General features: G+C 37.5%; 2 protein-coding genes across 6 annotated transcripts in view; one reads left to right on the top strand and one right to left on the bottom strand.

The window, feature by feature from the left end:
* The window catches only part of LOC108666344, a 142,844-nt gene extending 141,324 nt beyond the window's left edge, over positions 1 to 1,520 (top strand). For all 5 annotated transcript variants that reach the window (XM_018153196.2, XM_018153192.2, XM_018153195.2 and 2 more), the window contains one exon: positions 80 to 1,520. In XM_018153196.2, coding sequence (XP_018008685.1) covers positions 80 to 301 — 222 coding nt within the window. In that variant the 3' untranslated portion in view covers positions 302 to 1,520. The remainder of the gene's footprint in view (positions 1 to 79) is intronic.
* A 263-nt stretch (positions 1,521 to 1,783) lies between these two features.
* On the bottom strand, positions 1,784 to 17,423 carry LOC108666329 (organic cation transporter 1). Its single transcript, XM_018153174.2, has 11 exons — positions 17,110 to 17,423; positions 15,665 to 15,927; positions 9,273 to 9,397; positions 7,568 to 7,730; positions 7,135 to 7,289; positions 6,505 to 6,673; positions 4,624 to 4,738; positions 4,211 to 4,317; positions 3,676 to 3,887; positions 3,106 to 3,290; positions 1,784 to 2,742 (listed from the first exon to the last, which is right to left on the bottom strand). The coding sequence occupies exons 1-11, from the start codon at positions 17,131 to 17,133 to the stop codon at positions 2,374 to 2,376; spliced, it is 1,887 nt and encodes a 628-aa protein (XP_018008663.1). The 5' UTR covers positions 17,134 to 17,423; the 3' UTR covers positions 1,784 to 2,373.
* Between the last annotated feature and the right edge of the window lie 4,991 nt (positions 17,424 to 22,414).

Below are 22,414 nucleotides of genomic sequence, written 5' to 3'. Positions count from 1 at the left end.
ATATTTCCAATTTTTTTAAGTAATTGTTCAAATGTTGTTAGTAGGTATATCTTTATGAAACCTCTAATTTTTTTCTCAGCACCTGCGAGATAGCGAGGGTCAGCCATATTCGCCACACGACTATAACCTGCAACAGTCAGCTGACGGCAGTGTACTCCTGGTGCCCAAGTCCGCTCCTCACCTGCCCCTGGACCCTGGTCTGCCTCCTATTCCAACCAATTCCAGTAAACAGGATGACGACCCTAGCAAAGGCCGGCCATCTCATCAGCAACCTCCTCACCAACATCACAATCCTCATTGACGATATCATTAATGCTCTTGCTAACAACATTAGAATTAATATACTTACGAGTTGTGCTATTTTTTAAAAGACTTCAACATTATTCGTTTTGTTGGTCAGTTTAGTCAAGTATTTCCAATTAGATCGTCCAATGTTGCAATTCCGACGGAGTGGTGTCATTTTCCTCCTGAGACCATTTGGCTTTATTCCAGTAGCTCTCTGGCTTTATATAAGGTGGTATTATGTTTATTATTTTTGTGCATTGAGTTCTGATTAAGTAAGGCTGTATCAGCCCGATGCTCGTGAGGTACGTAAGAAACTTTCAAGTTCATTTTCGCGCCTTTTACATTGCATCAGCTCTGCGGCCAATTGTTAACTTCTTGTTACAGTTATTAGTTATTTAAAAGTGTGCATGACAACTTCATCTGTATAGTGACCTGGTACCATTACAATTGCGAGTCTTTATGTTTTAGAATAATGACGAAAAGAAGCTACGCAGCTTCTCGATATTGTACATTTAATCATATGTATGTTTCTTGCAGCATGTCGGAACATGTGTTTCTTCGTGTCGGCGAACTGTATCTTTATGACAAGGTGTTCCTGACTATCAGAATTGGTTTTCTTTAGCAATTCTAAAGCGAGTTCAAATATCAGGAGCATCATATTGATCCACTTATGACTTATATAATACAAATGCTATCTGTGGAGGTGGCTGTGCATAGTGTAAATATTGAAGTAGTTTCTTCCTCTAGACTGTTACTTGTATATCTTGGACAAGTTGGATTATGTGAACGTGCCTTCATGCGAGGTGATTGCCCGCTGCTCTTGATGGTCTCTTCGTGGAATATTAGCTTAATTTTCCTTGAAAATGTTCTCCCTATATGATATCTGACACTCAGCTTAAGAAAATAACTTGGAATTGGAAACCCGCTGGTGTCTAGCATTTTTTCAAAATTATTTTAAAATAATTTCTCAACTTTCCCAATGATGTTATATGGACTTTTCTCCATTTTCAGATAACGAAAAATTGAGTATTTGATGTATTAAGTACTACAATTTTTGTAACATTTTTTGTCATTGTTCGAAATCTGTGATAAATAGGAAGTTTTGTGCTCAATGGTTCAGTTTGATCTATCAGCTTTACTCTTTACTTCGTGCCTGATTGCTCATTTTCGTGTCTTTTTTTTTATGTTCGAGTCTCACGCATTAACACAATTAAAAAAAAAAAACTTCTGAAGTTTCGGATTTTTCAATTTGACCCGATTCTCACTATAGCTTCGGCGAAAACAAAATTTCTACAAGAAGATCTCGGTACAAGTTGGAGGATGTGAGAGTCTAACTTTAATCACCGCATTGGTTGTGGAGGCATGACTGAAAAAACGTGCTACCAGACAATAATTTCGTGATACTCTTTCTTGACTAAAAACTCCAGATCGTGTCCATCCATTCTGTGAACTCGGTTGGCTTGCTACAATAACTATTCAATGTTTTATAGCTTGCTATGTTAAATAATTCACTTCTAAACTCTAATTACACAAGACTTATTTAATGATCAGGTATAGGCGAAAATTCGAATGCGTTTTTGTAAACTAGTAGTCACGATACTGTATTGTAATTTGTGCAGTGGCAAGTTAGCATTTCTTCGGTTTGAAGGATTAAAATCTGTTCAACTTTGCAGTCTGAATAATTAGCGTTAATTTAGGTTACTTTAGTGTTTTTCAGATCAAATATTTGGAAACTTCCGTTGGTAAACAATGTGACGATTTACAAAGATGTTCGCACCGCTGAAAAACTCGCCAATTGCGGAGGTTATAAACTCGCAAGACGTTCTAATTTGAATGTCGTGAAGGAGTTTTTTTTTGTGGGAAATGAGGGCAAACTTAGTTATCGCTCTATATCACTATGTAATTGAAAGCAGTAGGTTCTATCCAATAATTACGCTAAATACCAGTGCTTTTCCTCCACACCTTTAGATGCTCAAATGGTATAGCAAACACGTTAAACTCACCAACTAATGATTCATATCGACCAATATCAGTGCCTAAAAGGGCATTTCGCTGACTCGTTCAACGAATTTTTTCCTTCGCTTTAACTCAAGGTAAGTCGTTCATTTCATCGGGTAGAATAGCCATTGTTGAAGAATGTAGCTTATCAGAATTAACATGATAGTCGTCCATGCTGGTCACTGGACCGCGTGAGTTCAGTGCCTCCGTTACTCCGGTGTCGTTGGCTGATTGGTCAGCCGGTTTCGGCCGGAAAGACGACTTCTTCCGCTTACGAATACCACAAGGCGCCTTCCCTTTAAAACTGAAGTATTCTTCGTCGGTAAGATAATTTTCAGCATCATCCAGCGTCTGAGGTAAGTCTTGACCGAGAGTTTCCGGTAGAAGTGAGGAAACCAATACACCCGCCACTCCAATCGTTGCAAGGATTAGGTATGGGAGGCCTCCCCATATCTTACTCTAGAGGAAACAAAATTAGGTAAAGTTCCTTTATTTTCAATTATAAAAAAAAACTTGGCTGACTGACCTAAACCAAGATTCCTATATTATAGAAATGCTGATTCTACATATTCGGCAACTGGCTGCAGATTCCATAGAATCAGCAATTCCGCGATTTCGGCACAACACATGCCTGACGTGCCAACAACGATAATTTCGAACTCAGAGCAACAAGGTTCCCACGATTTTAAAAGCTAATTAATGCATACCTACATGTTTTAAACCCTTTATGACAGGCCATTCTGGCTGCACAATTTGACTCGACTGCAGTAATCGGGAGAAATTTTTAAAGTAAAGTGACTTAAACATATTACAGAATCTTACCGTAACAGCAATGTAGGGACCCGTGGTGCCGAAACAGCTTGATACTAGGCTGGAGAGGCCCGTGCCCGTGCTTCGATGTGAAGTTGGGTAGATCTCGGCACACTGAATGTAGATCACCAGAAAACTTATAGTCACGAACAGCTTGCTTATGGTCAGCATGACGGTTGTAATCCACGTGGACGTACCTGAAAAGTTTGAAATCTAGTAGGATTTATAATTAGTTTTTAATTACTTCCTCTCATGTATCCTATATTTCTCAAAGTTCATAATTTTTGCAAGCTTATTAGAAACCACAATGGATTGAGTTTGTATCGAAATATTGTACAGTTTCGGCTTCAGATAAGGACTTGCAATATTTAGATATCATATTGGGATTAAAATTAATTAGTAACCATTAAGTTTCGGACCATAGAGAAATCAAACCTTGAGTATTTACTGCATTCTCATACAGTATTATGTGCGACTTAGGTGGAAGTTTCTAGATGATTGTTCTGCATCTTAGCTAGTACGACTACGACGAGTTTGGTATACCGAAAAGTCTGTCAGGCTTCCGTGAATGTTCAACCCTACCAATGAAAGGCAACGAAGCTAAGGCACAAGCCGATGCCAGGAAGAAGCAAGAGGATTGACTCCAACGCCGCCCCAGGACCTCAACCATCCATCCGCCCAAGAAGTTCGCCGGCAACTCCGTGATGGAGAATAAGAAGAAGTTGAGGAATTGATTTCCACTCATATTGTCGATGTTGTATGTAAGCCCATAGTAGAACAGGTTGTTACAGGTGCTGAAAGTTATAATTTTAGTCACATTACTATTGTTGGATAGTATCATTTGCATATGCATTCTTATGTAATTCATTTTGCAGCGATCACTGATTTTCCTCAAGTTTTTAATGTCCGGCCGTTTAACAGGAAATCATGTTCATGTTTATTGCTAGTGATGACAATTCAACTTTTTCTGATAACTTTCATAAAGTCGAACAGCGGCTGCCGAAAAGAAACTATGTATTATACCACGTGAAAATTCAAAGCTGTTTGAACGTAGATATAAACCGACGGCAAGTGCTGTGCATCAGCTATGCGTGGCGCGTCGTCGCTAATTACTAACTAGCATGCGGTGAGGAGAAGGGTTCGTTTTCGAACTAACGGTGTGTAGAAAAGCTGCAAGGGGCCGTGATGTTGCTTGCCTTGCCCGCACAGCAAAGTTACTTGGTCCTGCCGTGCATCCGAACAAATAGTTTTGGTTAGAACGCGTTTCTGCTTCTATATATATTTTCCATATGATGCCAAAGTGGATCATACATGGAATAAGTGTCATTAAAATAAGGACTCGTTTTCCCACTATCAAAAATTTTCATCATTCATCCACGTGTTCACTTATTTTTATTTTTTTTCAAATTTCTGCCATTTTTTGGAAATCAAAGTTTGTAAAGCCAATTTACTGTTCTACTTTACATTATGTTAACAAGCCCATCAACGGCACATAGACAAGCGTAATTTGTGTAGGACTACGTGGCTTACCTCTAAATCTTTGGGCACGGTCTTGCCATTCCGACGTGCGATGGTGGAGAGCAGTTCTACGGTCTCAGTCGCTTTACCTCTAGACAACAGCCAACTTGGGGACTCGGGCAGCACCCTCGGGTTAAGAGATGCAATTAGGACGAAAAAGGTTAAACCACTAGAATTCTCAGATATAATTTCAATAAGACTTATAGAATAGAATAGAAGTGTCGGCACTGAAGAGATAGGCCCATGGCATGCTGCCGATTCTTGAATTTTTCGTGACTTGATTCACAAGGGATCCGGCCTTTGGAACCCGATCTTTCCATAACTGACGATTGATTGAGATAGCTGCTGGACTTATTGCCTGGTCCGTAATTTGCTAGGCATTTTAAGACTGAACATATGCTCCTGCATTTCATAGGACTTGCCTTTCAAGCCCGGAATTATCCTTGTTGCACGTCTTTGAACACTCTCCATTAAATTTTTGTCCTTTTCAAGTTTCGTTGACCACACACGTTTCCAAACTCTAGGTTCGGGCGCACGACAGCAACAAACAACTGCTTCATCGCTTCTGCATCTAGAAACTCGAAAGAAACTCGTCTGATCAGTCTTAGTCGTTTATTGGCTTTATTAACTTGACCTTCAATATGCTTAGAAAATTTCAACTCATTGTCGATATTAACTCCTATATCTTTGTCCATTGTCGACTTCGACATCATCACTTTGTCGTTGCAACCGTGTCTTCTCATACTTTAATCTTGCTGTTCATTATTCTTGCCAAGGTGGATTACTTTATATTTGTTAACGTTAAAACGCAGCTGCCACTTATCAGCCCAGTCAACCAGCCTGTCAAGATCACTTTGTAACTGTACTTTTTGCGACGTATTCTTCACTGTATTATAAATTTTTGTGTCGTCAGCATACATCGAGCAAACGCTAGACACAGCTTCTGGCAGATCGTTTATAAACGCAACGAATAAAACAGGCCCGAGAATGCTTCCTTGTGGCACGCCGCTTCGCACTGAAGCCCAGTCTGATACGGACCCATTAAAACTGACACGTTTGCGTCTCCCTACTAGAAAATCTCTGATCCATTTGAGTACATTGCTGTCAATTCCCAAAGACTGCAATTTCCGCAACAGCCGCTCATGTGGGACACTGTCAAATGCCTTGGCAAAATCGAGGTACACTGCATCTACTGGCTCCCTTTCGTCCAGCAGGCGGGTCCATTCGTTCAGAGTAGACAAGAGGTTAGTGGTGCAGGATCTCCCGGCAATAAAGCCATGTTGACAGTCTGATAGGAGATTAGTAGCAGTCAAATGATCTATCAATCGATCCCACACAACAGATTCCATTACCTTGCAAACGACACTTGTCAAACTGACAGGGCGATAGTTGCCCGGGCAGCTTATTTCACCTTTTTTTGAATAATGGTGTCCGGTTACAGCGTTTATTAGGCCGCCTCCGTAGGCCTGTCGCCGATTCTTTACATCGCAGAACATTTACTGCATTTTGCGGTCTCGAACTCACAACTCACTGCTATAATTCTGCTGTGCTTAACCGCCCGGCCTCCTTGCCGATTCTGACCAGAAACTGGCGCACAGAGCTGGGATCGAACCCGCGACTCTCTGCGCCAATCTTGGTAGTACTCTGAACTTTAACCACTGTGTTCTGCTCCAATTAAATGCAAAAAAGTATGATAACAATGGCGGAGCAACTGAATGACAGACGAAAAATGACCGACTGCATCACTTGGAAACTTATTTTTAACGAAAACCCAATAGCCAAGTTACTGAACAGCAGCACACTGTTTACGACGAGGAACAGTCGAAAGTTATTTCTCCCATTACACGAGTGTGTTCTATTGTCAGTATAAGGCTTGCAATTGTGTTGTCTTACCAGTAAGCGGCAACGAAGAGAAAGAACGGTAGCGACGTTATGAGACACAAAAGCCGCCATGTGCCAGCAAGCCATGCTACGAGAGGCAGGAGAGAACTTCCCAGCGTCCACATCACGAAGCTGGCAGACGTGATGAATGACCGCTGATCACCCGACACTTGCTCGTAAACTTGTACAATAAAGTGCTGTATTGGTATTGTAACATTTTAAAGTGACCCGCATAACTTATTTCGTTTAGAAGATGCCAAACGTTTATCCATTGTTCTGCTTATTAAATATTTAATTTTGAGGTAAACAAAAGAGCTCCTGACACATGCCTGTAAATTTAAAAAGCTCTGAGGAGGCGAATCTTACTTTTATTGTTGCAAGAGTGGTATGCTTAGTAGATAAAAAAGGTAAGAATTAAACAATACCATGTAGGGTTGCAGGCTAGCTCCAAGCTTCGTCAATTTTTCTGATGCTTAAATATGCGATTTTGACCAATGTAAACTGCTGTGCTCAGCAGTGAATGAAAATATATTCATTGATCACTCAATTAATCAATGTCAAACAATTAATCTCAATTATTCTATAAATCACTGTTTTTCTCATTAATTTAAACTATTTAGTCTGTATGTCACTGCAACTCACTGATGATTAGAGAGAGCTCCAGGATAGCTGGAAAGGGCATTGAGGCCACAAACTGCGCCAGCATGGCAGTCCAGGTGCTAGTTGCGTAGATCTTCGCACAGCCGAACACCGCGCACACTAGTGACGTGATCGCAAGCAGCGGCCGCCGACCGAATCTGTGCCGGAAATGTGCTCCTTGTTTGAATTTTAATCGCTATCAGCGATGTTTTAGACTATCTAACTACTTCATAGGTAATTTTGGGAGCTCCGTTGGATGTTAAAATCAAGTCGCTAATAATTACATCCTTTGCGAAAAAGCACTCGAGCTGTTCTTTTGGTATTAAGTGTGGCTCTGACACTGCACCCTACTTCCGGTTGTAAGGTAAATTCAATTATTTTTAAATCAATAAATAAGTTTAATGTAATAACATGAGATTTGCTGTCCGCTTCTCACATATCAGCAAGTGATGTAAAGGCGAGTGTACCGATGACGTTGCCAGCGAGACCCACGGACAACCACATGGCGGTGAAGTGCTCAGAGTCGCACACCCAACCCAGGGACATCGGCAGGGTTTCCTTGAAGTCGCTCTGGTCGTACTGTTTGCCGTGCTGACAATCTGACATTGTGGGAGGTTTTCATTAGGAAATATTAGACTCCTGTAATCCTATTATAAATCCCCCTATTGCATATTCAATGATGAGATTCATGAATTATTTTAAGTAGTTCTACTCTGTAATCATTCACTGACAGATAATAGAATTCTGTGATCCTATTCTGTATACTCCGACAGACGGCGATAGCATATACATTGTTCATATATATTTTCTTAGGATTATTATTTCTTTTGTCATTTATTGATAGATGATGTTATGGTTTGCGTTTACTTCTGAGCTCACTTTTTCATCAAGTAATCAAGTACGAGCAGCATAACCGGTAGTTGCTCCAGATACCTGGGAATCCCGTTATCCTCAGGAACCCGTATTAAGGATAAAATTTCATCTTGACTTACTTTTCGTATTCTTAAGTAAATCTATTATACATGTTTACAGAAGAATTTATTTCTACTGAATTGAAAAAATACAAATCCAATTCCAAATCCCCCTATTCTTTCTGCAGTGCGCAATAGTTCGACTACTAGGCCTAACAAAAAATTTCATCCCAATATTATATCCTGACACGAGAAGTTTTAACATAACATAACATAACATAGTGATGTCGGCTCTGAAGTGTAGGCCTGATGTGGCCTGTCGCCGATTCTTTTCCATTTCGTGCCTTGTTCATAGATATCCTTCGAGCGTAGCCTCTTGCAAGATATAACATCAATCGATGTGTTGAGTACCTTGCTGCAACAGTCTACAACAAAGGCCGAGTCATCCATCACTCGGTCCTTCGCATCAGATACGTGCCTAACAGCTATTATTTATTATCTGTTTTCGGCTTCAAATGCACTCCTAAACACACGAAATTTTTTCAGTGTTATTACTAAATTTATTTGTGTTTGTATTATTCAGTGTTTGAAGCCTGACACTGTAATTACGTAGGGGCAATTCGAGCGCATACTTACAATACTGGTCGCGTAGGTGTGCTAATCGTGCCTGGTATTGTATTTAGAGATGAAACTGTACGATATCATAAAACATGAAGGTATATGAGTTAATTAAAAATAAAATTCAATTATTTTATGAATTATGTTAGTTAGTTTGAAAAAAATTGGTTGCCTTCAGCTTAAAATTTAAATTTACATAGAATAATTTTTTATTTGATAAAATTATTTTATTCTTAAAATAATTGACTGAATTTGGGATGATGGGATTTCAAATTTTTGCAATGGTACTCTACCTCGCTGGTTGACCTGCTAGGTTATCTTAGAATTAACTTTCCCACACGTCGATGATCCATCAATATGAACTTTAGTTACGAAAAACACTATGACATTTTGTGAACGTGTTTATGTAATCCGTTATTTTCTTGAATTGTTTGCATCAACTTAATGAATTTACAGCAAAGCTACACACAAGCTTTGCAGTCTTTCGACAGCTGGCAGTCATATTTCGTACCGAAAACATCATAGTATGAAAAAGAAAACTCGCTTTTGCCGGCATTCTCTGCGAGATTAAAATGTAATACGAGAATATAATATATATTTTTTCTTACTTACCAACAATTCCGTAGTTGTCACTGATGTGCAGCGAAAAATTTGTGTTAGCAGGCACGCTTGCTAAGCCAGCGATGTCGGACCAACTCATGTTGTACTGTCTGCATTGCTCTGTCTTCCCATCTTTCCTGTCAATAAACCAGTCATATATTATCAAAATATGTACAGTCTTGTACCTATGCTTAGCAAAAAGTTTTTGTAAGATTAGTTCCATAAAAAGGACAAAAATTTAACAGAGAGTCCCGGAGAAAGCAAAGACTATGATGAAAATCGCATGGATTATTTACAAATTAATTATGTTCGGAAGTTGCGAACTTGCGAGTTAGACGTGACGGAATGTTTCGAGGTCATATAACAATTTGTCACCGTTGTTGAGGTCAACGACTTCAGTAGGGCGAAAGCTTTGCATGGCCAAATTAATAAATGGTAATACAAAAAAATATATATATATATTCATTATACATTTTTTTGATACTCACCTTTTTAGTACAAATTTTCACAAGCGAATTGATTCCGTTTAATCTTATGTTCCTTCACAGAACGCAATATATAAATAAGATGTCTTACAGCAAAGCAGGTCATATATACAGCAAAGCAACTGATGCCATCGTTCAGGCCCTTCTATTTGCTATGCTTGCATGGCACTTCATACTCAACGGAGCGCGATATTATATTATGTAATGTAAGGGCAGTCAAAACTTGGAAAGCATTTCTCTGTAGCACGATGTTAATTATGAATAATTCTATGTTTCCTTATTCATTACTTAAACCAAATTTGGAAAAGCAAGAATGAATTACTCAGGGTTTATATGGACCCTGTAGATTTCGCATTTTCAGGGAATGGATTATATCAATGTAAAGGTTCTCTCTTCATAAGTCATAAAATTAGTACAGAGAAATCAAAATATTCATATTCACTGCACTCAATGTTAGAGTATTTCACAAAAATTCCTTGTTCTCATTTATTGAATATGCCAAGTTTGAATAAACTTTTTGAAATAATTGCAGAGTTTCGCAAGATGTAGAATGCAGAATGGTTGCGTATGGAATCATAGCGACCTGATGCATGAGGGCATCAGGTCGCTATGATTTATGTATCCCAAAAGGTTTCAATCACTCGCTGAATAATTGAGACAGTTTTAGCCATTTGTCAGAGCTCACCACATAATTTTAAGATCTGCCCTGCAGATTAAAGAACAAGTGAATTCACTTCCAGAGCGCACTATTTACACATGTGAAAGTGTCTAGGTCTCGCCGAAAAAAATAGTTAGGTAATAATGTGTACCAAGTAAGGCATGAACTTTCTTAATTTTTTGTGCTGAAAAGATTTTTTTTTGGAAATAAATGCATCAATCAAACTAATTCATCGTGCGCCTGCAATATCTGCTGCTCTTACTTATCTCTTACTAACTAATGATCTTATTCGCAACTCTCTGTACTAAAAATGTTTTCGACTCGATTACTCTACTTTTCCCGAACCATTGCTAACGGCTTTTAAAGGTGCAAAATGAACTAAAAGTTGCCTAATCCATGACGCAAGCATTAATGTGCATGAAATTTGGCTTTCAAATATTGAAAGACCCTGTAAGACCCTCGGTACTTCTTTTAAGCCGTCGTGAACTGTGATTTATATCAGTTGACGATAGCTGGATATCCACAATCAGATTATTCTAGTATTGGGCAAATTCCGTTACTGTGGTGATGAAAAGCACCAGCTACTACTGTGCGTTATTGAAACTTGCTACACATTATTCATCGTTAATAAATAATACATATTTCTCATTCCTCTCTTACTACAAAATAAAGATTCGATGATCCGAAGCTTTAAGTTTATAAATTTTTATAATCAACATACTTTTTGCACATGAAGCCAAGTTATGCGAATCTTATCTAAATTTTTAATCTTTTAATCAGAATTTCCATATGGCGTTTTTGGAGCACTTGCTGCTAATATCTTTCACAAATATCAGAACGTATTTGTTCACAATATTTGTGAACAAATTTCAGACACAAATATCTAAATTAGCGTGTTGTATCAATCGTGTTGGCGTTCTTTCAATACTTCCCATTGCTTAGCAAGATACACAGTAATTGCTTGTAAAATTTCAAATTCAGTAACTTTTCCATTGATGTTGATTTATTTATCAAGCTCTTATTCATTTTAAAATTTATTAAATGCAATTCAACAACAATGATTATAATTTCAGCACGCGATCCCTTTTCCCCGTCTTGTTTTGTATTTGGTGTCGAGAGAGCGGAGTTTTACTTCAAAAAGTCCTTGTCATGCTACCATGAGAGGCACATAAGCATGTGTAGCACACGCCTCTGTTGCGTTCCACATCTCAGTAACTATATATGAGTCATCGAAGTGAAGGATGCGCACATGTCAAATGTGGAATTGCCTCACTTTATATTTTTTATCAGCCCACCCGATGAAAGTCGAGTATGTAGAAGAATAAAAATTATATCGCTTTTCATTTAGAAAAGTATTTGCAAATTTTAATAGCTGAAAAATAGTGTGGAGCGAATTATCACAAATATATATTTATTTTTTTTTCAAAGTTTGTGTGTTTGAATTGCAGCCTGACACCGCAAATATGTAGAGGGTGATCGGGCGTGTCTGTACTATACTCGGAATGACGGTATATTACGTTCGATTAAAATTTTATTTTTTTCAAATCATGAGATATTGAAAGTAAAGAAGAGAGCTAGATTTAAAAATAAAATGCGAATATAACCGACAGAAACTTGAGTTTTATATTGAAATTGATTTTGTCCAAGATGAAACCGAGTTTTCATGCTTTTATTTATTTTTTATTTAAACATTCATTTCTTTTCAATTGTTTTCATTAATTTATTGATTGATGCAAATTGTATATTATTGGGACATTTTTTATTTGTTGTATTTATTTACGGAAATGTTTACTGAATTCGAGGTGAAGGTATTCGAGGTAAAGGTATTCGGGGTAACGGTATTCGGGATATTGCAGGGATATTAAATCCGGGCAGCGTCGTTTAAGCCTGCTGTTATCGTATAAAATTCTATATGTTCATGGGTCAAGCCCTGTACCATGTTTGTGCAAAAGTGAAAACAATTAAAAAGCCCTAATAGTATAGAGGTGAGCCTCGTCACCGTAGGCAGCGGACGTGAACTTTCTACTCGACTAGCTGTCGCCCCGCCACCGCCGCGTTGCCCAAGCCTTTTTGGTTGGTAATAGAACATTGGTGACATCGCAGTTTCACCTGACATTTTAGCCGATTTTTGTGACGTTTCACTTCGTGACACCAACAATTGAAGGTCGCTCTCTTATGCCAGCGAGTGGACCAATTCGATCAAGCGCTTCAAGGGAAATCAAATTGCGTAACAATTTAACATTGGCATCATTGGTGTGACTGAGTCGTGTGAGCCGAGCGCATCCTGGATTTAAAAAATCAATTAAATCAGGAATAAAGGTTTGCTGTCAGAATATTATTCGAAACGGACGTGTTACGCGATGCGGCTTTATGTAGCCTCACAGACAAACAATTTGATGGTAATATTTGATTAAAGTGGCTAATGTGGGATTTCGCGATTAACTTATTCAGTTTAATGTTTGTATTCGTAACGTTGTGAATCCCAGCTGAACCATCTCGCATCAGCATTTCGTCATGATTCCGCTCAAAATGCCGTTATTGTTTGTGACTTTTCTCAATCTTTTCGGCAGCAGTTAAATTTGTGACGAATTTATCGCTTGTAGTCTAAATCATACAGACTTCCAAATTCTTTAATGCAAGTGTTGTTGCGGGTCAGAAAGTACTATTCTCATTATTAGATAGCTATTATCATTTCCTAAATCTTGCGTAAATAAAAAAAAACGTACTCTTAATATGCAAATAATTATGGTAAACAATGGGTTACGTCGTCCCAAAATTTCCAGTTATCGATCGCATAAAAACAGAACGGACGACGAAACTTTCGGATAACGCCAATCTACGACCAAAATCAGATGAACAGCGGTTACAAGGAAGAAAAAATATAACTCAGTACTCACTGCAGTGAGTGACAGAGCGCGCATTTTCTCGTCGACGAAAACGTGGAGTCACGGACAGACAGACGGACATGGCGAGCACATGGCGTATATCAAGTCTGGCGATAGCCGAGGCCCCCATCAGCATGGATGAGCCTCCAGTTATCATTTATAAACCACCGGACTTGAAATAATTTTCTTTGAGTGATTTTGAGTTTTGATTTTCGAATTGAATCCACTATTTCCAAAGATTACGGGAGCGCAATTCCCAAATATAAACTTATTACTTTGCAAAACATTTAGTTCACTTCACAATGAATAAGGTTTATTTGAATCGCGGTATCGTTATAATAAAAATATCTCTTGGAAACTTCATTTTTCGAACTTTCAAATCCAATCAAAATATTAAATTCGCAATATTGATATAAACATTTAGAAATTGTTTCTAATAGTTATTCTCTGGCCTTTCCAAACCAAAAACTTTTGTGAACCGTATCAAAACTTCTTAATGCATATCTATTTTTCTGTTGGTTTTTATGCATTTTTACTCGCCCGAAGCTTGACAGAATATTCCAGACTGAATTTTACGTACGTATGAACACTTCCCAGAATATGCGATGGTCAAGGTTACGAGTAACGTGAGTGAAGAGCTGAGCTCAATTCTGACAGCCTATGTTCGCATATCATCAGTGAATGCCCCCAATGAAGCCGTACATTATTTCTTCCGTGTTAAGCAGCTTAACAACAAGAGGTCTTTTGTGAAGCCGTCTTTTTATTGGATCGCGATGTTCTTTCATGGTAATCTGTTATAGCACGAAGTTTCAAGGCATTGAAAATGTAGTGGCTGTGAAATCACTGCTCTCAAATTTATGTTATATGATTATGATGTTCTATGTACTGACTTTTTCTTGTATTTACATTTAACACTTGTTCATTAGTCACGTGCATTCCACAGACGTGTATTTAGTTTTCACATTTAGGATATTAGTCTATAGAGTAAGTTAACTGTTAAATTAGCATGCTCGCCTGTAATTAATTTACACATTCAATGTGCTCAAATTGAAAATTCTGCAACACTATGTTCACTAACGCGAATTCACATTTCCCCTGTACATCAATTCACATACGCGCTCGTCTTTACCATTTTAAAGTTGGCACATTTATAGCGGTCGTTGAGCTTTCAACGTTGATATCAAACTCTGTGGTTTATTAGGTAACATGCAGTTCACCTTTGCATTATATTATATGACCGGTGCTTGCTAAGCACTTCAGATCATTTACTGCCAACACCGTTGGCTGGAGTTGTGATAGTAGGGGCTGGAACTATCAATTAATTGGAAGATTGTATTCGGCAGTTTTACAATGCTTATTAATCATTGTCATGAAAAGCGCTAATGAATGCACATCTATTTATGTTAAACGCATATTAATTGATTCGTTCATCTACTTCTCGTATTTATAGTTCAAGAAAACGCATTAGTGATATTAACTCATTTTTACGGAGCAATGCGTATAATGCCCGGGGCAGGTTTCAGTTTCTTCATTCAATTTTAGGCATCAATCCATGTTGTACAATTTATTCTTGCTTTTTACAATAGGTTGTAAGCCTCTATAGTACATATCATGGTTGTTAAAAAGCACATTTTTCTGAGGTGCGGAGTGCGTGTGCGATGTTATGCATATAGGATGTGGATCGGAATTAAGAAGGAAAATAATTTAATGCAAATTAATGGATAAATATTGTTGCATTTCAATTGAATATTTATGTATCGAGTTCAATTATTGTAATTGACGAGACTGGAGTAGTTTTGTTATCTTTTTAAAGGATATTTAGTAAATCACCGACATTGACTAGCAATTTTTTTTAATATTGTGTAAAATTTCGAACAACGCTGAATCACGCGTAAAAATTGTTGTGCTTTAATTGAATATTTAGGTATCTCATTCAGTTATTGTAATTGACAAGACTGGAATCGTTTTGTTATCTTTTTAAATGAAATTTAGTAAATCACCGACATTGACTTGCATTTTTTTAAATAAACAATATTTTGTAAAATTTGGAACAACGCTGAATAACGCGTTAAAAAAATTATCAAAATATTCACTTTGACCGATAATTTTGTTCGCTGGTATCAGGAGTCAGGAAATTTATTCACTGCGCGAAAGATAAAAAAAATTACTTGAGCGAGTCCCATACTTATTCCGCTTAATGCATGCAGGACAGACAGCTCCAGAAGGAATAATTTTTTCATCGTCAATGGACCTTCATGATGAAGTGGTGCCGCGGCCGGAAGTTGCCCATAGTTCAAAATGAATAAACATTTATATGTTTGGTCAATTACCAATGATATTACTTGATTCTTGTTTTATGATCGATGATTCACTTACTTTGGTATGGCTACGGACCACCAGACCTCCTCGGTGAAGTTATCACCAGCCGAGGAGTTGAGGTGTGTGATGGAAGCCCTGGAGACGTGATCACCGAAGGGTGGCTCGGCATCATGAGGTGGAGGAGCGCAGTGGTAAGCGGGTGTGGATGACAGGAAGATCGGAGTGAGTACCATCCAGGGGATGAAGAAATTAAGTGGCAGCACATACAGCCAAATCAACAGCTTCTGGTGACGTCCTTGTGAACCCACCTGCTCCAGCACCTGAACCAACACAAATGAAAATGGTCTTACACCTCGGGGTACTGCATGGTTACTCGTTTCATTTTATTGCTGTATCACAGACTAGAATTATTGAATATTCAAGAGACAATTTTATTCCTGCCAGTTATCATTTTATCATCAAAAGGTTACGAAACGCTATGAAAAATGAATGGCAGTGAACCACTTTATTGGAAATCTGAAGCTCCCTGAAAATGACTGCGAAAACATTAACCTTTTGTCTACGTATTACTCCGTCTTCACTGTTCATGTTCCGTGAATGATGAATCGAACTTCAGAGCGAGCTCATAAGCACGTTCTTTAAAAAAAATGTATTCGAATATCATTACAAATATACCTACATCCTATACGGTGTAGGCATTTCGTGTAGCATCGTGCATCGCCATTAGTTCTTATCGTGTAATATCAATAGACTTTTCATCGGGTATTACATAGTACGTCGTAAAATGCATTCGCAATTCATATCAGCATTCGTACGAGTTTTATTTTTTTCGTATTGTTTTCCATATTCAAGATCAGACAATTGTACCTTATATGGAATAATTGTATTTGTACAAGGCCTCATATTTAAGATTTATATTTTTATTTCGTGTTCATATTTAGGGCAAGTTCCTCGTGGTACATATAAAATTTTTATGTACAAATTTCTTATCAGTCATCACCGTGAGATAATAACGCTTTCCGTAATAACATTCATAGTTCGTTCCTAATGCCCTTGAGTTCCGAAAAATACATTCGTGCGGCATGAAATATTCTTAATTTCGTTACATAATCTCCTGGCTCCGCCACACGCCCACAAACGGTCGCGCTATTACGGGGTCACTAGAATTCATTCAGCCTCGTCATCGCGATCCTGTGCGATGACGGTTGAAAAGCATCAAAAATCATCTAGAAATTATAAAGAGGAGATTAAATTATCAAATAATTTAATTTATTATTGTTTATGATTGATTATTACTAATTTAAATTAAATTAAAGTATATTCTTTACGAGTTTCAGCAGAGCATTTTACCTTGAGTATCAACTATAATTTGGTCGATCCAGCGAGCAAATTGGACATTGATAACCAGCTTCATTTGTTTGCAAAAACGTGCTAATCCTGCGATCTAAATTTGTTATAAATGAAGTAAGATATTATTAGCTATACATTATTCATGTACTCACGTGTTCAAACGACGCCGTCTTCATTATTCACTTTTTTCCTAACTTTGAATTTGTATTCGATGTAATAAAGCTTTTTCCTGAATAATGCGTCATGCAATATGCGATATATTTTTCAACCCAACCAATGTTTCTGCAATGCAAAATTTTACGGATTGTATTTGCTCATAAAAATAATGTTCATTAGGTGAAGGCAAAGAATTTGTGTTCTTTTTGCTTTATGTCCTCAATGTCCGGCATAATTTGCGACGTGACTACGATAAAGTTTTGGACAGTAAACAAATTTGGTTCGGTTCTTTTGCCTTTCATAAAAATTCTTACTCACTCACCGCCCTCTTTATAAAAATTGCAAAAAATTCTTTTTACCTTTTATCAAAACTGTTTAATTTTTGTTCCTCATAGAGAAAAAAATCACAGCACAAATCACCGATGGTATGTATGACCTAGTGGCTGGTCGGTAGTACGAGTGCAGTGACTGTGAAGCCTGCAGTGCAAGTGCAGTGACTGTGAAGCCTGCAGTGCGAGTGCAGTGACTGTGAAGCCTGCAGTGCGAGTGCAGTGACTGTGAAGCCTGCAGTGCGAGTGCAGTGACGGTGAAGCCTGCAGTGTGAGTGCAGTGACTATGAAGACTGCAGTGCGATGCAGTGGCTGTGTAGCCTGCGGTGCGCGTGCAGTGACTGTGAAGACAGAGTTGCTGGGAGAGGCAGGACCTAAACAGAGTTGCTGCAGTGCGACTGCAGTGACTATGAAGACTGCAGTGCGAGTGCAGTGACTGTGAAGCCTGCAGTGGTACCTAACAGGCTTCGTAAGTCGTCTATATATCCTGCGTCAATCCCCGCTGGCACGGTTGACCTTGCGGCGATCTCACCATATATTTCTTCATGGTTTCGCATTTGCCGGTGGGGTGTCACGGAGCCATTTTATAAGCTGCTATAATGTTTCTTTCGATGCCATTATTCCTCTACGAATTAGAATGAAAAAAGTATTTCAAATTTAGTGTGCTAAAAAGCATCCACATTAAGCTAAATGTTTTTATTCTGCAAGTACAATCGTCGAATATGTGCAATTCTTGTACATATTGATTGTATATTATCGAAATTAATTAAATTGAGATATGGTTTTAATAAAAGGTATCAAAATTGATGCACTTGAACTTAGAGAAAGTCGGCCGTGGGTCGTTTACATTTGCGAAGAATTCAGGTTTGACGGAAGGGTGGCATTCCTAAGTTTTATTCGCATTATAAACTTTTCTTATTTTATACCACAATTTAATCATAGTTCCGGGTTAAAGCCAAATTATCTTAATTTAAAACAAAAAATTCTATAAAAAATGAAAGACCGGCAATACAAACTTTTTCGAGATACTCATCATCGGCAAGATTAATACTCGCCTTGAATCGATATTATTCCAGCCTGTTTGATTTATCTCTGAATATTGATATATATTATTTGAGTGTTATAAACTTCACTGGCTGCTTCCAGTTATTGATGTTATTGTGACGTTAGGTCTTAGCGCCTGCCTTGCTTATCAATTAAACGTTCTTACCAAACTCCTAAGAATATCCTGATGACTGCATTTAGTTCTTTATTAGCTGCACCACCAGTAGCATTGTCATTTGTAATTATTTAAACCGTTAATTTCATCCCGTCTGTGCCATTCTCGTGAAGTGTCTTTGCATCTCTATACCACATGTGCCGTTGTGCAATGGTTCTCATCTACTAACGTTATGAGCGAGTGTCTTTTAGCATTGGCTGTGGAATTACGGTGCTATTGAGTTTGATGACTGCAGAACTGGCATGGTTAACGATATTCCAGTGTGATCTCTGGCTGTTAACTCTGATGAGCGTAGTTAATGCATGCTGAGGCTGGACCAAGTGCTTATTTGAAAATAAAATTTACGGTCCTGTCCGAGTCGCTCATAAAATAAACCTAATTTACAATCTTGATGGCTGCAAAAGCCTACTTTTGCAGCCATCAAATGTTTATATAGAACCGGATTCCTTAGTTCCGTACTAATCTCATTGAATTATGTAATCAAATTCATTATCTATTTCCATAATACAGGGAATGCCAGATTTTCATATCGAATACGTTTGAAGGTAGCTGGTTCAGCAATATCGGCAACAAAACTTATTTATCACTGTAATTATCAGTTTGTTGTCGATTGGTATAGAAAGCTTGAATACCTTTAATGAACATAGGGTATTTTCACTGCTTCCTAGGGTTATTTTTATGTCTTTGTTACTAAATTGTTAGCACACGGTGGCCATTTTGTTGTGACGTTAACGATTAACTATATTTGTAGCCCAATGTTACGACTCACTGTTATTCATTCATGTGTTGCGGTATTGTATATATAAGAAATAGGTGAATTTTTACCTTTTATCAGTGTATATTTTGTATATATACTGCCAATTTTTAACTTACTTGCGCGAACGGCTCGAGTCTCGACAACAACTAGAAGGCTGATATATTAACCCAAGTTCCCAACCCCTGTAACATTTGGAGTTGATTATGTATGACTTTTATAATAATTAAATGAATAACAATAATGTATTTTTATGATTTTTTACTGTTTTATAGTTGAAAATGCAGTGGCAATTGGGTTACTGAATGCTGATTTATAGAAAACATTTTTTTTAGGATTTACCCGCTACCCGCTTCGGCGCTTCATTATTGATATTACCTAGTTAAAAATTATTTATAATTATGTTTGGTCAACCTTACCTTAGGCTTGGGTGGTCCAGTCACTCCAGTGGTGCTTGACCCATCCTGAACAAACAAATTGGCTGCTTGGCAGAACTCAGAAGCCACATGTAAATAGGGAAACGAGGTACCTATATTCCGACACATTAATGATTAAGGACGTAGGCTAGCAAGAAATGAATGGCTAGCTATAAGAATATCACCCTATGCGCAACTTGAGTTCTGATTGCTTTATGTCACTCTCTAAACACCACACTACCTAGTACCTACCCTAGGCTAGTAAGATGAAACTGCTTCTACCTTTAAACATTTTCAATTTCTTCTACTCAACAAGTTCTGAAAATTCTTAGGTAGGCACCGTGTCCGTAGGCTACCTCACTTCAACTTCAATTTAAACGTTAAGGCTTGGGCCTTCATGCTTCACCATTCAAAGTACCTATTTAAACTTTCAAAGGGCATTTGGTCTCCTAATTCCTGAATCAGATTAATTTTTTTTGCAAAAATATGAAGCTTCTTAGCTTTAATGCCATCCAATAATATGGAATAGGCTAACTGCTCAAATTTTCCTTAAATTGTGGATAAATCAATCACCAATCTTTTTACTGGTGATACTGATATCGCACAAATTTTGTTGTAATATAGGTTTAAAAATTACATTTTAAAGACAAGACTTCTGAAAAAATCCAGCATTTCCAATGTTACAGATGGACAATGAATTTCTAATTTTATATTCGAATATTAAAAAATTAATTTTTCAATTTAGGGTAAACGTAGTATATTCTGTCACATTAAGGACACATCGAGAAATGAAAAACCATAAAAAATAACCGTATGCGTTACTCAAGTTCTGTTTGCTTTATGTGACTCTCAAAACACTGCACCTAGTCTGGAAAAGTCCTATTTTTGTCTGAAATATCGCGGCTCTAATATCATATAATTTCAGTAGGTATGAAATCTCGCGGCTCGAATGTCATAAATTTTTGTTTGATTAAAAAATCGCGGTTTGCACTTCGCAAACATGTCATTTCATGAAATTTTCAACTTCCGCAATCCGCATTGTTTTACCGTTTCCGCCAAAAATATCTTGCAGATAAAACATAAACATCATAATGTAAACAAATAAACAAAACGTTTGTTGAAGATCGCGCATAGTTGCAGTCATGTCAAAGCGGTCAGACTGTATATTAACACGTGCTGAACTTACAGTAGAGACAAATTTTATCGTTGCCGTTTGACTGTTTAAGGGTAAAATTAGAGATTTGGGGTTACACGTGCATAAACTTTGTAAATAAATTTGCATTCGCACCTCGTAAATGACTTTTCATGGCCGAGATATGGAATTCACGGCTCGGTGAAATAGAATCACCGATCACGGCTTGTAGAAATGGAATCACGGCTGGCAAATCCATAAAACCACTGCTCGAAAAATTCAGTCGCGGTTCGCCAAGTAGATATATTCCATACTAGCACTGCACTACGTGTCAGCAACAACGAAACGTCATAAAATGTTGCCATATTTATTTAAAAGTCTTTAGAATGCAAACCTACCAAATCCCTATATTCCGTCACTGTGTGTGGCAATATTCGGCACATGGTAAGGCATATTCCGTCCGCGCTTCAAATTCTACTGATACGTAATGCCGTCATCCACGTATTCAAATTCCGTTTGCTGTGTGAGCTGTATTGGAATACAACACGGCTTTGAATTAGAACACTAATGAATATTGAACACTACTTAATAACGCTTTTAATTAACAGCTATTAAGCTTTTAATTAGGCAAATTTTAATTTGTGTACACAGCTTGGAATGATCTGTGTGTGTCCAATTCAAGTTGTGACAGAATTAGTATTCATGTGTCTAAATCCATTTCTCAACTTAATCATATATTAATTTATTTACCACTTGAAATCAGCGAATACAAGTATACTTAAAGGATTCCTAATATATTCACAGACGTATTTAAAAGTCTCAAACCATAATATTCTTCCTAAACAAACAGTTATTCACTATTTGGTAGAGCAAGGTCAACTGTCGAATTTGACACATTTTTCGATGATCTCACTGGGTAGCGTGCATTGTCTCTCTTTGGATCTCAATATTTTCCCGCTAGATGGCCAAGACCTAGTGTTTTGGCAGTAGTTTGACGCGCAAATGTATGACGTCACCATTTCAACCATCAACAAACGCATGGAACTAAAACAAAGCTTAATATAAAGGAAAAACTAGAGAGGTGACAGAATTACCCACGATGTCGGAATATACCGCGTTTACCCTATTTTCAATAATAAAATTTTTTCAAAATTATTTATTCTTTCAATTGATTCATGCATTGCCTCTGACCTCACATAAGTGTGAAAAATTTCAGGTCAATTGGACAGGTAAAAGTGTGTCAAATATCAGTTATAAGATTTGTAGCTGACAAAATTATTTTTTCAATTTTTTTAATATAAAAAAAAAATTTTTTTTAAATCATCTATTTTGTCATTTGATTCATGCATTGTCTCCAACTTTACGCTAGTGTGCAAAATTTCAGATCAATAGGATAAGTAGAAGTGTGTTTAATTTTGATTAAAAGATTTGTAGCAGACAGACAAATAAAC

The sequence above is a fragment of the Hyalella azteca genome, unplaced genomic scaffold, assembly GCF_000764305.2.
Source record: "Hyalella azteca isolate HAZT.00-mixed unplaced genomic scaffold, Hazt_2.0.2 contig5432, whole genome shotgun sequence".
NCBI lineage: Eukaryota > Metazoa > Arthropoda > Malacostraca > Amphipoda > Hyalellidae > Hyalella > Hyalella azteca.
This window is presented reverse-complemented; position numbering and strand designations above follow the sequence as displayed.